Source organism: Prinia subflava, chromosome 1 (assembly GCF_021018805.1).
Source record: "Prinia subflava isolate CZ2003 ecotype Zambia chromosome 1, Cam_Psub_1.2, whole genome shotgun sequence".
Classification (NCBI taxonomy): domain Eukaryota; kingdom Metazoa; phylum Chordata; class Aves; order Passeriformes; family Cisticolidae; genus Prinia; species Prinia subflava.
This window is the reverse complement of record NC_086247.1, coordinates 129,261,274-129,278,131: the sequence shown is the minus strand read 5'-3', so window position 1 is coordinate 129,278,131 and position 16,858 is coordinate 129,261,274. Positions and strand designations below refer to the sequence as shown.

Genomic DNA, 16,858 nt, shown 5'->3' with positions numbered 1-16,858 from the left:
ACTCCACCTTTTGAATGAAGTTTCATTAATGTAGTGGAAAGCTCACAATTTCTATTTGTTCTACTGTGGCTGCTGAATTTAGCACTACCCCCAGTACCCACCCCCAAAACAAACACCTCTGTTGAGGTGATTTTTCCTATTTTATCCAACCATGTAACCGTACAGGCAACTAGGACAATGGTTTCCAAAATGCTGGTCAGACTCGGCTTGTACAATTTTTCTCCATGCAAGAGCCATCAAGATGAATTTGTAGCACTTTTCTGGCTTCTTAATTCATTTGTCCTGTTCATTTTGAGTTCTGCATGCAAATATAAAGCGTTAGGATCAGGCTTCAAAAGCAAAAAATACCTGTTTACTAATTTCCTGTTTGATGTACTGGGCTGTGTTTGAGGTGTGCATCAAGTTTGTTACCACTATCTGTCATCTTGTTCTGAAGACATGGATGTGAAATTTGCCTTCAGGCACTCAGAATTGAAAGCAGGACTTGAAGTTTGTCCCATCTAAAAGAAATTATTAACCTAAAGTCTTAAGAGAGGGAATCTCAGATCACAGGAAGAGACATCTTGTTATTATAATGATGAAAGACATCCTTATCCCCAACCCAGGGTGTGCTTCTATGTTTCTTTAATATCAGATTTTAAAATTGCCACTCAAGTATGGCTGCATCCCTTAGGCAGTGACTGCTTTAAAGTTAGGCCCAGAAGGAATGTCTTCTTCATGCACTGCTGTGAAATTTCAAATTTAAAAATACAATTTTGTACCAGCTTGAAAGAAGTCTCCAATGTACTGACACTCCACATAAAGTAAAATTTTGCCTTATTTTCCAGCCTGGTTACTGCAAACATCTATGTTTTAACAAAACTGAAAACTTTCAATTTTACTTTTGCTTTACCTCATGTCTTGAAGTAGTCTAAAAGTAAAAAATCCAAGAAGTAGGTTTTAATGGAAGGCCCCCAAAAAATCCACTCAGAAAATGTGAGAACAGCTCATTTTAATGTTTCCAGCTCTTCATCTTGGTTTCTTTTTCTTAATTTTCCCACTTCCACAGAGAAAGTGGCACCATTTTACAAAAGACCAAGATTTGATGGAGCTGCACCTTTTTCATGGAATGACTCCAGCATTGCTGGCTTTTGTGATCTGGCTATAGATGGAAGAGTCAACCAGTGAAACATAATGTGCTTTGAATTATCCCAGCAAAACGCTTCGCTTGCAGTAAATTCATTGGCATGTATGCACGTTGTGTTTCCTCAGATCAGGATGACAACCTCATTGCTGCCTGGTTTGTGGCATCCCAAGTTAACACATGTAAATTCACAGCTGTGAGCTATGTTACAGCAGAAGGACACAGAGGCTGAACCCAGCAACTCCTTCCTTTTGTTTTCCTCAAAAGCAAAGAAAAAAAAGCAGAGATGCTTCTTCAAGTAAAGGATCATGAGGCAGCATAACCCACCTTATTTTATCTGCTTTCATATGGTTCTCCTGACTTAATGCTCCTGTCTGTAGCTGAGAACTTCCAAGAGCTTGCAGGAAAGGGACATGGCAGGGTTTTGGGAGAAAAGGAAGGGTTTTAATTTACTGGCAGGCATTGTATGTCACTTCAAAGCATCCATTTTCCAAGAGGGACAGATACAAAGTAGCCACAGAAATGATTTTCCTGACGAGTCTGAACTGTGAAGTGGGGAAAAAAGCAGCATATTCCAGTGAGTGGTTGTGGTGCAGTGTAATCTTCCCATGTGCCCCAGCTGCAGGTGCAGTTTGGATGTCTGAACCTACTGAAGTCTGTTGAGCTTAAGCTCAGAAAAACATACCCGATCCTCCAAATTGCAACAGATAAATATAACAGATAGCAATTGTGAACTTCTGTGATGGGGGTTGGGTTTTGTCCTTTTTTTTTTTTTTTTTTTTTTTTTAAATGTCTTACAACCCAAGTTCTCCGAAATACCTAGAAGTTCATCTGAGAATCCAAATCAGAGGGCATTTCTGTGTCAAACAGGTATCTGCAGGTGGGTAGGGCTCCTGGCGTGCAGAAAACCTCAGACTGCAAGTAGGGGATTTTTGATATCTGTTTTGGGAAGAGCAAATGCCAGGGAGGCTGGAGAGGGGCCAGGAGGAAGGAAGAGGCCTTCCTGGGGGCACAGGAGACTTTGAAGTGTGACCCTGAGCAGAACAGGGGTGGGCAGGGCGGGAGCGGAGGTGAGAGGCAGCCGGGGTGGGCAGAGGGTGCAGGAGCTGTGGAGGCAGGGACGAGAAGGCAGGGGTCAGGGCGGGGGGCGTGTGGGCAGGGGGTTCCCAGCCCTGGGGACAGCAGTGCCCGGAGCTGGGTGCTCTCCCAGCAGGTTACAACAAGCAGCCAGGGGAAACCACAGCTGGTTTGACATAATGAGAGCTGAGCAGCCTCCAAAGCAGCCCTGATCACATGCCTCAGGGGGAGCAGAGGCTGAATATCAGTTTAGAAATCAGGAGATCAGGATTTTATTCTGTCATCTGCAGCTGTTTCAGGAGTGACTTTGGGCAAGAAGCTGATGTGCTTGTGCCCTGGTTTCTCTGCCACCAAAAGGTGTTGCTCGCCTGCATACCCTGCAACTGAGTGTCTAGAAGTGGAAGCTTCTCTTCCAGTGTGGTAGAACAAAAACATTAAATTGAAAATGAAATTAAAGTATGGCAAGTTCAAAACTGTCAGAGGGAATTCCTTTTTCACATACGCTGATGCAAATCATGGCTAGCACTAGTGACTAAGGTGTGACCAGTGGCGTCAGTGGGAAACAGAACTGAGTGGGGTCCGTTTAGTGCCCATAAAAGTAATAAGCATACACTCATCAAGTCCTGACCCAGCGTTTCTTTTGTAGTTTAAAATCTTTTAATAAAGTATTTTTTGCCCGCCTTTTCCTAAGAAAAATCTTGAAATTAATCCTGCTCATGTAAAATGCATTTGCCGTATGACTAATGGTTATTTTTAAAGTGCTGAGAGAAATATATGCATGTGTGTGTCAAGGAGACAATGAGAGGGAGTTTTTGTCTATTTGCTGTGGTAATTGTTTATGAATATAGTTGTTTTTTCCAATTATCCTTTCCAGCTTTAATATATTAGCAGCCTTGTCTCCATTTCTGTAGGTTGAGGTTTGTGTGTAAATGTAGAGATTCATGCTGTCAGATATTTCAAAAGCATATGCTACATCTTAAGTATTGCATTTTATTCATAAAATGCCATAGAATTGAGATGGGGAGATTTGTGGGAAAGGTGGCACAAAAAGTTAAACCGTGGTCATACAAAAAACTGTGTGGCCATTCAGATAATTTCTGGGCCTTGAACTGAACATTTCTTTTATGTTCAAAAACAAAGGAAAAACTTTGAAAGGCCAGAACTCACGCTAATACCTGAAGGAGAAGTTAAACCCAGAGTAAGGGCTGGAGAATTTGACCTAAGGCATATTAGTATGGCTGCATAAGCAGAGATACAGTATGGAAGTGGAGATTTCATTTCTTCTACAGCAGCCAGATTTTGTAATCTTGCTTATGCAAAAACACAGTGGAAAATAGGAGGGGTGGCCAGTGGAGACCAAAGTCATTTGCACTTGGCATAAATTAGTCTATGAGTGAAGTCCCAGTCCCCTGTATGCCAGAAGTACCAATCCCACAGAATTTACTTGGTCTACATGGTACTTAAAATCTTAAGTACCTGGTGCCCAGCAGAGGCAACCACGATTGACCCTTGTTTCAGGTGCAGGCTAAGTGCCAGATACATCATCTGTGTGTGTGTTTAAGGTGAAAGCACCTTTTGTTCTACAATTGTTGCTCATGCCGTAGCTTGTGGGGACTGGTTTTCATTAACACACTTAAGTTTTTGTGATTTAACACTATTGTATGATCTGAGTGTTTGAAAATGACTTGAGCAGGCCCTATCCAGAAGTTTGCCACGTGTCTTAGTGCCCTTTCCCAGGGCAGGAGTAATTTCACACTGCTGGCATGACATGATTTCCTTCAGCAGCACAGCAAGAACAAATCCTCACAGGTTTCAGAGGCTGTGCAAATCTGCATGGTTTAGCAACCCCCTTCTTCATCTACAGAAATAAAGGGTCTCCATCTTTTTCTTCCTCAAGGTTAACCTCAGTTATACTGGAGCAAGATATTTTTAAAGTTATACTATTTGGTTTGGGAGCTAGAGGTCTGTAAATGCTACTGTAAGGCTTCTGCTGTTCAAACATCATTTCATGCTGGCATTTTTATTTGAAGGCCCAACCAAGCAAAGGAAACTTCTGTACTTTTCTTTTTGTGTTACATCTTCCAACTGGAATATTTTCAAGCACAATGGAATTGAACATGAGCTTTGGAGAGGGAAAGAGAGGAGAAAAGGGAGTCACCTAGAAGAGGTGATGAGTCCAGTGGGGTACTTTGCAGTTCAGTTCTCTGGGGACTGAAAAATACTTTCAACCAATGTGATGTTGCAACAGTCCAAAAGAGGAGAGAAAAATCCACGTCTGATCTAGACCAACCAGAAACTAAAAACAAGGGACACTTTGAATTCTTAGACTCTCACCACAACTGAAAACTGTGTTCAGGCCAAGGAACTGGAAAATCAGTTTCTTGGGTTAGAGAAATGCTTCCCTGAAGAGTCAGAAGCAGCTTTCTGTTTTAATTGGTAAAAAAATTATTGTATTCTGAAGCAGTGATCCTAACATTTGAACCAGTGCAAAGGTCTGAAGTCAGGGCTATGAAGAGCTTAGTGAAATGCTACAGTAAAACAATTTTTTTCTGTGACATTTTCTTGCCATTTGGCTCTGTTAGTCTATCATTTGTCACAAAATGGAAAAATAAGATCTGTCTTCATAATGTACCAAAAAGAAATCTGACTGCAAACACAAGTCAGGAAGAGGCATGGGGACAGGAGCTGAGTGGTGTAACCCTAGATCAAGAGATGGTTATGAGAAATCATATACTGGGGACCTCAGAATCCCCTGACCAGGAGTAATTGAATGTGGTAATTGTTAAGGAGAGCTTTGAGAAGAAATGTTGAGTAAAAATTACTTACGGTGTGCTTGTTTTAAGAGGGAAGTGTAGTAAATTTCAGGACAAATTTTTAAGTGGCAATAGCACAGGCACAGCTTATGCTGTAGGCAAAATAAATTTTCTGAACTAAATGACTCCTCTCAGTCAGCCAGGGTAAGTGTTTGTTTTTGGGGTGAAATATGTATTTCCTTCATTGTGCTTGTACAAGGATAGCTGAAGCCTAAGAGGAGGACTCTGGGGATCTGGTTGTAATGGCTGGTAATAACACTTGCCCTTTATAGGATGAGGGGTGAAATCTTGCAAATTTGCATTGCAGAATAGGAGATGAGATCAGAAAACCCCTCTTAGATGTGTCAGAGGTATGGGAGATGTACTTAGTTTTACAAGAATCAAGAAAATTAGGATTTTTCCCTTAGTCTTGCACTTGTAAAACAGATATGTCATTACTAGTCTACTTACTGTGGAAGACATTAGGCTAAATAAATTAATTCCATGGAGAACTGCTCTGCAGTCTTCTGGATTAAAGTTATATATGTGTCAAGCATTATATTATTTTATGTATAAATTTTAGAACAGTATTTTCTTTAAAACTACTCAGTCAGTATACTTGACTCTGGTAAAAGTTGCATGATTCCTACAGCCTGTATTTTACCAATATGCAAAGCTTCTCTTTTGCATAAGAGCACACAGCACTTTGATAACAAAACATGACAAAGGATAACAAAGATAACAAAATCAAGGGAGCGTGAATATGCTAGGCAGTCTGTTCTTGTAGCACTGTGATTTTTTCTTGCTCTTGCAGAACTGCAGTCAAGGAACATACAGACAGACCATTTGCTTCAGAGGATTAAAATCATGTATGTGGAAAGTGAGAGAAGGATGTCATATACTTCTGTTCAAGTTTTATAGGTGCTGTGGCCATAAGATGGTTCCAGAAATTCATTCATCAATTCTATAATTTCTTTTTCCAATATTCTCTTTCCATCTGATGGCCACTGGAAAGCACAACTCATTACACTAGTTCATAAGGACAAGATGGTATGTTGGGAGTGTTCTGAACAGGGATGGTGAACTTCACAGGGATGACCTGGACCTTTTTTATGTTCCTCCAATGCACATTTGAGCATTTTTCTGGGTAGTGAGCAGTAGTACCTTGCATACATATGATTCTTGACTGCAAATATATTTGCAAGCTCCAGCTTTCAGAAATTCTCATCTGAAATTTGTTGCCTGTTTCATGGAGCTTAGGACAAGTTCTGTTCATCTGTGGGGTTTTTTTCTCGTATTGAGGTTTGAGTAGTGTTCCTTTCTTTGGCTAAATGACATACATTTTAGGAGGCAGCTGACTATTGCCAAGAAGAGTGCTAATGCAAGAATATTTCCATCTGAGATGACTAACATGTGCCCAATGTATGTCCAGTCTCACATCCCACTCTGCAAACAAGATCCACTGATGAATTAATTCTCTTCTTGCTTCAAAGGGCAATCAAAAGATGAAAGTGAAAAACTGGATATATTTCAAAAAGTGACATTATATGAAAAATAGGTCATTCAGCTAGATTGCAAATCATAGATTTTCAAAAATGTGGAATGTCAGGCAGTCCTATTTGAAAAAATATGTCCTCCCTTCCTTGTTGCATACTTTGCTAGTGATGGAAAGAACATATTCATAAAGGAAAGACAGTGTTTTAATTCCTACTTTTAACAAGTATTCAACTTGTTTGGTCCAGGCTTATGTCAATATAAATACAATGCATTTGTTCTTGTTCAGTTTGTAGTTCTTTTGTAACAGAAGCAGCAAAGTTATTTTGAGCAGTTGTAAATATAAAACTGATACAGTGGTTTCTGGTATTTCATAGTTGCAAATATGGAGTCTGCTTTTTGTGAAGACACTTGATTTTATTAAATGTGTCATATGCATGGCTGATCTTTCTCATGCACTGAAGGAATGTCAATGCTGATATAAAAACCCGTATAATAACCCACTAGCTTCTCATATATCACTGACTCAGGCAATAAAATATATAATTGTGATGCTAATTAAAGTGTGATTTTAAAGCCGTGTCTTTAACAAAGGGATTGTTTGTACCTACTCAGAATTAAAACCAGAGCTATCAGTCTAATTCAGTATAGCTGTCAATTCTAAAAGCAATACGCAGTAGCTGCAACTCCTTACCTTCGGAGGTGCAAGTCTGAGGAAGTGTAAATCCTCCACTGAAGAAGAATGCACAACGTGCTGCCTGCTGTTTAATTGGTGCTACATGTATTAGCAGAGCAAAGACCTATAACTACATAAATCCCCCCCAAAATCAGCTCTTTAGTAATCTACTTGAGCAGTACCGGTGCTGACTGCCTAAAACTGGCAATCCAAAAATGGCAAAACAGTATTCACCTCAAGAATTAAAACCCTAAGCCAATGTCATGTGTAGTCCTCTCAGATGCAATTATTTATTCTAGTATTCTAGTTTGTCTTGAATGTGCTTGGTATGTTTTTATATGCTGTAAAAATAAATGCAGTGGTTTAAAGCCCTGGAAAGTATAAGTAGGTATTAAATAGTCCAGCACTGCAGAAATGCAGGGTCTGATTTTCTGAGGTCATCTGTGCTCTCTGTGAATATCTGATCCAATTCAGCACATCTGGGCATTTATTCTTCAGTTGCCAGGGAGTTGGCCATGTATTTACAGGGCTTTTCCCTGTACCACCTATTGCAAGTGGTTGTGGTGGCCAAGGCAAAGACCAGGCATAGAGCAGGCTCATTGGAGGTAGTAGTTGGATAACATTTGAAATTTAGTATTCACACACAGATGAAAAAGCCTCAGATTTGTAGGGAGAGGTCATGCTCTTATTAGGGAACTTCTATAGTTGGGAAAAACAGACAAGCTTTTAGACAGACAAAAGACCTCTTCTGGTCTGGAACAGAAGGAGGAGTGTTCAAGCTAAGACCAAGATGAAAACATTTGCTCTACTTTTACTTTGTCAAGCACTGTTCAGAGTGATTGGCCACCTCCTAGAGCCCAGAGTGTCATCAATCACTAAGTTATGAAGAAAAGGTTTTTAGTCCAGTTATCTCAGTTTGTATTAATCCCACATATGGCTCCACCAGCTTCAGTAGACAAACATCATTATCCAAGCATTTAATGATAATTTCCATTGAGGATTTGTTTATTTACAGTAAAAGGCAGGGTGGCCTTAGTGGGCAGGACTCTAGGCTGAACCTCTGAAGCCCACTCTGTCTTCCCTAAGCTGCTGGTCTGCTGTGTGATCTGCAGTGAGTGGGTCTGTCTGTCAGCTTCTGTGCGGTAAATACCAACACTGGCCTCCCTGCAGAGTCCTTTTATATCTACAAAGGAGAAGTGTTGCGTGGCAGTCATACACTTCTTCATTACTAGCTCTTTTTCATGTGGTTCCTTTAATAGACATTTCAGTCCTGATAGTGTTACACCCTGTTCTCCTCTGAACAGGTTGTAACTGCTACTGGTGCTCGTAGCATCTCTGTCAAATGTGACTAGGAGGCTCCTACTACTGTGATGTGAGCAGCTAAGAAGTTATTTCTCTAAACTTCCTAATATTAGATATGCTCTTAACAGGGAAAGGCTATGTATGTTCAGGAACTATACAAATTTCATTTCCCTGGAAAATTACTGCAATCTGAGTGGGCACATGTGGCAATGAATAACTATGTAGATGTTCACAGATTCTCCAGTAAATGTACTGTAAATGCTATCTTTGTCACCTTTAAACAAAACACAAGAAAATGAATGCTGAAGCATTTCCCATTATTCTTAATGTGTGTGTATGTGCAGTCAAATGTACAAATGCATAGCCACTCTTAACACAAAAGAAAATGTATGTACCATGAACATGTGTAAGGATGCATACATTGGCATTAGTGTGCAACATCGATATAAAAATTATGTAAAATAAACATTTAGGTTGCAAGGCCAAGCAACATTGAGTAGTCCAGAATGCAGATTTCTTGGGCATTCTTAATTAGCCCTCTTGAATATGTAGGATGATACAATTTTAATTGCATGATAACATATAGGGCTTTTTTCTGTAACAGATTCCTGCTTCAGCCAGTCAATAGGGGGGCAGTTTTTTAACCTTTCTGCTTTTTATTTTATTCCATTCAGTGCTCTGGTCTCATATCTCATATTAGTGTACATGATCAAAGTATTAGACTGAACACAGAAAAAACATTACTCCACTTCTGAGGTTTAGTTCTGCTGTTGCTTCCCCAACAGCATCTTAATATGCCATAAAGCCTGATCAACATATCTCTGCAAAACATGTATGCAGGGTAAGAATTCTATTTTTTTTACAATATTATTGCCATCTTGCAAAAGCACTTAAGCACAGGGGGAGAAAGGACAAAAATGTCAGAATGACAACTTTCAGTGAAAGCTGAAAGAGGGACCTGCGGGAGCCTTTGCATGTGTAGAATTTCCCTAAGACCTTCTCCACTCGAAGTACAGGGCCAGTTGACTTCAGCTCTCAGCACTTCTGCATTTCAGGCCTCAGGTGTCTCTTGCTGAACACCCAGAAAATGAAGCCAACCACTCAAGAGGGAGGAAATTCCAGAATTATGTCATCATGCCTACACATGGGGAGGGGAAAAGAGCTAATCGTGCCCAGACAATCCAAATTCTGGCATTTGCTAAGATTTTAGCATTTGTCTCACAACCCTGTCATTCTTTTAACTGAGTTTCTGTGTGTACATTTCTCTATAAATAAATAAGGACATCTAAACTGTGTCTAATCTGCTAAAAACTCTTGCACTGCTTTCTCAGTAAAACTAATTGATGTTTGTGCCCTTGGCATGGCATGTGTTTTAATAACCTTTACTTACTTCCATTTATCCCTACTCTGCATTAGAAGCAGGAAAGGGCTGTAGGCAAGCAAATAATTTGACGCCCAAAATCAGGGGGATCAAGGAATTCTAGAAACAGAGATAAATTTGCTTCACTTCAACCTTAAAACCTACTACTAAATATCAAGTTCTAAATTTGCTACGTCATCCCTATCCATTACAAAACTGCAAGTGAAGCATTGAAAAGCATTGCAAGAAGCCTTAAAAATCCCAAACATTTCAGTTGAATATTGGTGTACTTTTTGTTTGCTGCCTGAAAATTTTCTCAATGCCTTCACCTTCTGAAACTTCCCTGCACAAACTGGCAGGTTAGAAACAGGTTAAAAATGGAAGTAGAAATCCATATTTAAACATCTGGTTCCAAGAGTTGGTGCTTTAGGGAATGAAAACTTTTAATGCAAGACTCAAAAAACTTTTGTAGCTGCTGGTTTTATGAGTATCTGCCATAATTCTGTCTGTGTGTATATATCTGTACACATTGTGATCCTATCTGTGTGTGCATGGTACTTGGGGTTAGGAGAGTATTCACTCCCTGCTGCGCCAAGCACTCACACTTCTCACTGTTCTTTGAAACTGGGAGTGCTTCTCTCTTCCATGCATCCCCATCTCCACTAGTGCCACAGACCAATGGCAGAAGGACCTTTTTTTGCCCCTCCTGTGTGTTTACAGCAGGAGAGCTCTTCTCCCTGACTCTCTGCTGACTGTGTTGGATGTTATCTGCCTTTCAGCCAGTGGACAGAGCAATGTATTTACCCTGCCAAACGGAACTCTCCTGGCTTGCTCTCTAAAAGTTCATCCTTAGTCCTTCTGTGTAGGGAAAAGTAGGCATCAAAGGGAGGTATTGTGAGTGCCCTACCTCTTTTCCCCTTCAAGTTCCACGGTCTGACAAATCCCTGATAAAGGAGTGGCATTCATTAGTAGTGCTTTTAATTCTGGAAATGCCTCTTCATCCATGCTGGATTCCTCCTCCCTTTCCAGCTTGAGAAGCACATGGTTATCCCTCCTCCCTGGTGGCTGGGGAGATGAGCTTTCCCTTTCTGCAGTCACTAGCAGTAAGGGGACTGATGGCAGATTTTATGCCAAGATTTCCTTGTTTTCCCAACAGGGAAAAACATATCTATCCATGCTGAGACACTTCCTTACAGTATGTGGCTAAGCCGTGATCTCCATCCAAGATACCACAGAATCACAGAATCACAAGATATTCTGAGTTGGAAGGGACCCCCAAAGATCATTGAGTCCAACTCTTAAGTTAATGGCCCAGATGGCAGCTAGCAACATGTCCTTTCTGGAGTTCTGGGAGAAGTCCTAGGGTAGGCAATGTGGTGGGAATAATATGGTACCTATTACGTTATTGAAAACAAAATACAGCTGTGTGTTCCTGTTGGTTGAATGCAACCTGTCAGCACCACCATCTCACAAGAAGCCAGGACTGATTACAGCCAGCCTTCACAGCAGAAGGTGCCAGTAACCAACCAGCTGGAGAAGCAGGGTATGTTTTCCCCATTAACATGGCAGGTTAGAGCAGGAAGTGTGCCTGGAGAAACACCATGACACGAGGACCTGTATGGTGACAGCAGGTTCTCAGAAAGCCCCAGAGGAAGTGCAGTGTTTCTCCTGATGGCTGAATGCCCCAGGGCCAGGACAACATGTGCTCTCTCATGCCATGGACCAATACAGGGCACCAGTGATGCTTGCTAGGCCTTGGTGGTATGCCAAGCTCCAAAATAACTGCAAAATAGTTCCTCCATAGCCTGTGGCATATCTCTTCCTAGTTGTTAAGTACTCTTAGGACCAGCTCTATTTTCAGTCCTTATAGTTCACAGAATCTAGAAAGCTGTGTGTCTTTATTGTTTCAAGAATGTGAGTGGGTTGGGTGACAGCCCTGGGCACAGGGAAAATGGATCACATTGCTGTAACGAGCTGGTAACAAGTAATGAGGGCCAGGTAGACTCCAAGCCTTTTTGGTGCATCACTATTTTTCCAGCTCTGCTTACATTATGTTCTGAGAAACATCAAGGAATGAATGGTTTGCCCTCCTGAATAAAATGAGAACATGTGAGTGTGGGGAGAGAGGGGGAGGGAGAGATGCATTTGCATAGGTCAGGAAAGGTCATTAAAACATCTGGCAGTAGTAACTGACATGTGTCAAATTTTAGTGTTCATTAAATTTGTATTAATGCAAGAATGATTCCTAAGCTCCAAATGCCACTTTTGGTTGCTGTATTCCCCCAGCTAGGGTGATGACGTTTTGGAACTGTGCCATGCTTGTTTCCTTGCTAGTGGCATCTGACCTGAGGTCAGTTTTCTGTTTAACCTATTTCTGTAGGTCAAAAGACAAATTAATCTGGTGAGAACTGAATTGGAAATGAGGTATCTGGATAGCAGGTGTCCCAGCTGTGGAATAGCTGCCAGGCTGAAAAATGTTTGTCTCTGTCCTCATGCCATCCAAGAAGTCATATCTGAGGTCAGGGAAATACTCAGTTGACATCTGAGATGGGAAGTTATGGGGAGCAGAAGTGGCAGGTGCAGATTATCCTGTGGTCAGGGAGGAAATGTCTGAGAGTGTCACTCTGAGCATAAATGTACACGTTCCATGTGTTGGGCACTTTGCTTTACCTGGGTTTGCTACCAGTTTGTAAAGAAGTCAGAAATTTTCCAGGCCCCTTAAAGAGGAGAATCTCACAAATCTTTTTCTTCCTTTTTTTTTTTTTTTTTTTTTTTTTTTTTTTTTTTTTTTTTTTTTTAGAGGATGAAGACGACGAAGAGATGGTGGAGCCAAAAACACAGGATGACTTAGAGGCAGAAAATCAAGACCAGAAGCAGGAAGTGAAAGAAGGTACTTTAAAATATGAAAAGGATGATGTTAGATGTTTAAAGGACTGGATCCTGCCAGTAGTTACTCTCATAAGTAGTTTCCACTATTGAGAACACTAAAATTGAAACAGTCACCAGTTTTATTGGTTTAAAAGCATATGAGTAGCATAAAAGCAGAAAATTGTATCCCAGAGACCCAGCTGGTCTGAGAAGATTGTGAAAGGCGTGAGACTTGAGCTATTTAGAAGAAGCTACATGTCCTTATAATTTGAAAATGAAGTAGAGATTCTTGGATGCCAGTACTGGTACTAATTTGTCTTCTGGCTCAAATGCCCTGCTTATGTGAAAGATTTAAAATGGGAATGTCAGGCATTCCAGCAGCTCTATAAAGTTCCCTGGTCTTCAGAGGTACTTGGAGGCCATAACTGTCTGCCTGCTTGAGAGGAACAAACTTAAACCTAGTGGTAGTCAGGAATCTTCCAGCAGAAAATAATTTCACGTGAAAAATGTTTTCTGTCAAAATCAAAACATTTTGTGGGAGCTGCCTCAAAGAACTTAAAACCACCCTGAAACCAGATAGGTCCAGCCCTTCTATCCATAATTCTGTATTGAGGTGTCCTGCATGGTTACAAGAGACAAAAACTCAGGTTACTACTTGCTTCTGGTGCAGACAAGAGACACTTGCATAAGTCATGCATGTCAGCATTGGATGTGATAGATATGCTTGGGGTCTCTTTTCCTTTCCTCAGGCTTGTCCTAGCTTTCAAATTAGAAGAAGAATGTGAAATTTGGTCTTCCCCATCTAGAAATTTACTAGGGTATTGGCTGTTCTAGTGTGTCAATGCCTTCAACAGTCAATGCTCACTCCTGTGTTGAATAGGGAAAAAGAACTGAAATAGCAGCAGCTCTAGGGTGGAAAGGAATGGGTTTCTTCTCCAGAATTTCTTATTTTTATATTGCCAGGACTGCTCAAAGTTCTGTTTAGCCTCTTGAAAGGTAATTCTTCCTCTTCAGGCACGGCTTAAGTAATTACTTGCTATGGTGATCATTACCATGATAATTCAGTGAGCTTGGTTTTTACCAAGATAATCTCATTAGGGGAAAGTGGAGCCATTTTACATGGAAACTCATGAAGTCTTCAACTGGGAATGCAGCAGCCCATACTTATTTCTCATCCAGGGGAGACTGGTATCTTTTCATCAGTATCCAAAAAAAAAATTAATCTGGTGCCCACATTTGATATCATCACCCTCTGAAGTGTGTTGCAGTACCAGCCATACAATTTTGATTATAAATTGATCTTTCTTCTCTCTTTGGAGCATCACAGAAATCAACCACACCATAAATTCTGCTCATTCCGTTCATTGGTCGTTAGTTCCTTGTAGAAATGTGGAGAGATAAACTCAGTCCTCCTGCTCCTCATCATTCTGCTTCTCCCACTGGCCCCAGCCACTGGTGCCATGGGCAGAGGGGAGCAGTGGAGACAGCAGGAACAGGAGTCAGGCAAGTCTGCAAAGGCAGAACTGAGGACATGAGCAAGAAATGTGGCAACATAGAAAAACTTCATTTTTCATGAAAATGACTCATCTTTCCAAAGCTGGGAGGCCAACTTACATATTGGCTTTTGCAGTCACTGGACCTAACACAGTATCTCTTTTACTGATGGCAACAGAAATCCATAAAAACTTCTACTACTGCACACCATGCATAAGCACTGTCCGGAGTTGCTGAATGTCCTTGCAGTATTCAACTTCCAGCTTATCCCACACCCATTTATTCCCACAGAAAAGTGATGCTAATACACATGGGGAGAAAGCACAAACTCCTGTAAGAAGAGAAGAAGAAAAAAATCAAAATAGAATCCTGAACTGATATATTCCACTTTTTAAATGGGCTTTCAAGTTAGCATTTTATGTACTTTGCTCACCAGCCACCACTGCCAATATCTTTTATTTCTTTGTTGTGTTTTAGTCAGAGGGCAGTGCTCCCCTTCCCTGCCTAGCAGACCCCCAGTAGTAGTAGATATCTGGGCTGGTTTAGCACTGGTCTCAGGCACACAAACTGCAGGCTGTAAAGCAAGGCACAGCTTGTTTCAGCAGAACCGGCTTTGTGAGGTGCTAACATTTGACTGGGTTCAAGGGAGAAGAAAACAAGCTCATTGCCTGACAGAAAGTGAGCTTGACCTGTAGTATGTGTTGTGATAGATAAAATAGTGGTGTGCTGCTGACAGGCTTTAAATGCTGTGAATCAAATGAAGTCATCATCCCCAAGCTGACATGGAACGGAGTCCCGTTTTTTAGTGTTTGGTGTCATTCTCTCCCTGTTGGCTTTAGCCCTTTTGCCTACAAAATCCCATTTTCCTCTCTGTTGTAATCACCCTTCTCATGTTCTGAGCAACATTCAGAGTTGTAAGCCATCGTTTGTGTTTCATGGAAGTGATTAAAACCATGTTACAAGTCAAACAGGAGTTTAGAAGAACATTTCCTGTCGGTGCTGCGCTCTGTGTGCCTACTCAGAATTAATAGCTTTTCTGCAAATTAGCACATAATGGGTTAAAAGCATGTTTATGTTGGCATTAAGTACTCTGGCTTCTTTTTCTCTGCAAGGCAAGACAATATTTTGCAAACTTTTTAAAGAATCTCTAATAGACATTATAGTGGCGCCATTCACACTGCTATATAGTAGTTAAGGCTGTGTCAGCACTTCCATTATGAATCCTGTTTTTCAGGGATTTATAACCCAGACATAAAAATTTGCTCTGGGCTGAAATTTGGTTTCAGCTCAGGGAGCACATTTTTTAACAGATTAAAAAAAATCAGCATGGCCTTTTTTGAGTTATAGGAGTGTTAAGAAAAAATCCTTGGGAGGAAGAAGTGCAGGGAGAGAAAGGCAGACCATTTTTTCATAAGTATAACTCAAAAATTGGTCGGGATAAAAAATAAAGTTTGGATGCAGTCTGTTCAGTCTCCTCTCCCCAAGCCAACAGGACAAGAGTGCTCTATTTTTATAATGGTATTTTAAGAGGAAACATGATTTTTTTTCTATGTGGTTTATAGGTAGTTCAATTTAACTGTTCAGACCTTTATTGCATGCTTAATTTCCTCATCTTCCCCCCACACACCCCAGAGTTGCTCTGTGGGGTTTGGTGGGATTATTCAGAAGTCGGGGGTGTTTGTAGGTCTGCCCCTGGTTCTGGACATGTCCCAGCATCACTGTAGGGCCCACAGTGCACCTGCACTGGGCAGCCTGTCCGGCATGGCACCTCTTGCAGAACCTCAGTGCCATGGAGGCGTGAAGGGCAGAGGAAAATCTCGAGCCCCCCAGAGTGGAGTGGGAGGTGAAGAACTGACTTGTTGACCACTTGAAGAGTATGAAGTCTTGGGACCACCTTGTGTTCCTTCCGTGGGGCTGCCTGTTGCCAGCCGTGTCTCGGGTGCCTGTTCTCCCCATTGTTTTTGGAAGAAACGAGTGTGGGATACCTGATGGTGAACTGGGCTGGGCTCTGCCTGTTCCCAGCCTCTCCTGACCACATAAACAAGAGACTGATCCCAAACTGTGGCATGAAGTGGGATGGGGTTTTCCACCACCAGAGAGCTCTGGAGCTCCACCTAAAGCTCCTCTTTGTGTCGGTAGAAGCCACATGAACAACGGGACGGGCTAGGTCTTGAAAGTGGGCCTCAACCTGCATTTATCTGAAGCCTTGGCCATATCCACAGAAACTTGCACAAAAGACTGTGATGGGAAAGGCTGGGATGTGCAGCTCCAAAGACCTGCTGTGCCCTGCTCTTGCCCTGGCTCTGTGCATGGGGCTCAGGTGTCCACAGAGCAGGCTGAGCTGGTGGGGATGGTTTCGCTCTCGACAGCTCAGGCATCAGTATTGGAAAAGCAAGACAGGTTGTGGTGAGGTTTGTCATTGCCAGAAATGCCACGGTTTCACTGCCACCAACACCACAGTGAGCTCAGGTGTGCTGCCCCATCCTTACAGCCAGCTCAGGCATGCTCAGGGACGGTGTCCAGCAGGGCCCCTGGTGAAGCACAGGCAGTGGGAACAGCCCTGCCTGGCACTGTATCAAATTTAAGGCTCTTCAACTTGCTACTCCAGAATCAAAAAATCCCTAGATAAAGCTTGAAATCTTCCTTCCTATATTCAGTGATTATGCCATGAA

General features: G+C 41.6%; 1 protein-coding gene across 5 annotated transcripts in view; it reads left to right on the top strand.

The window, feature by feature from the left end:
* The window catches only part of DYNC1I1 (dynein cytoplasmic 1 intermediate chain 1), a 184,452-nt gene that overhangs the window by 89,426 nt on the left and 78,168 nt on the right, over positions 1 to 16,858 (top strand). For all 5 annotated transcript variants that reach the window (XM_063411939.1, XM_063411930.1, XM_063411951.1 and 2 more), the window contains one exon: positions 12,625 to 12,714. In XM_063411939.1, the coding sequence (XP_063268009.1) occupies positions 12,625 to 12,714 (90 nt within the window). The remainder of the gene's footprint in view (positions 1 to 12,624; positions 12,715 to 16,858) is intronic.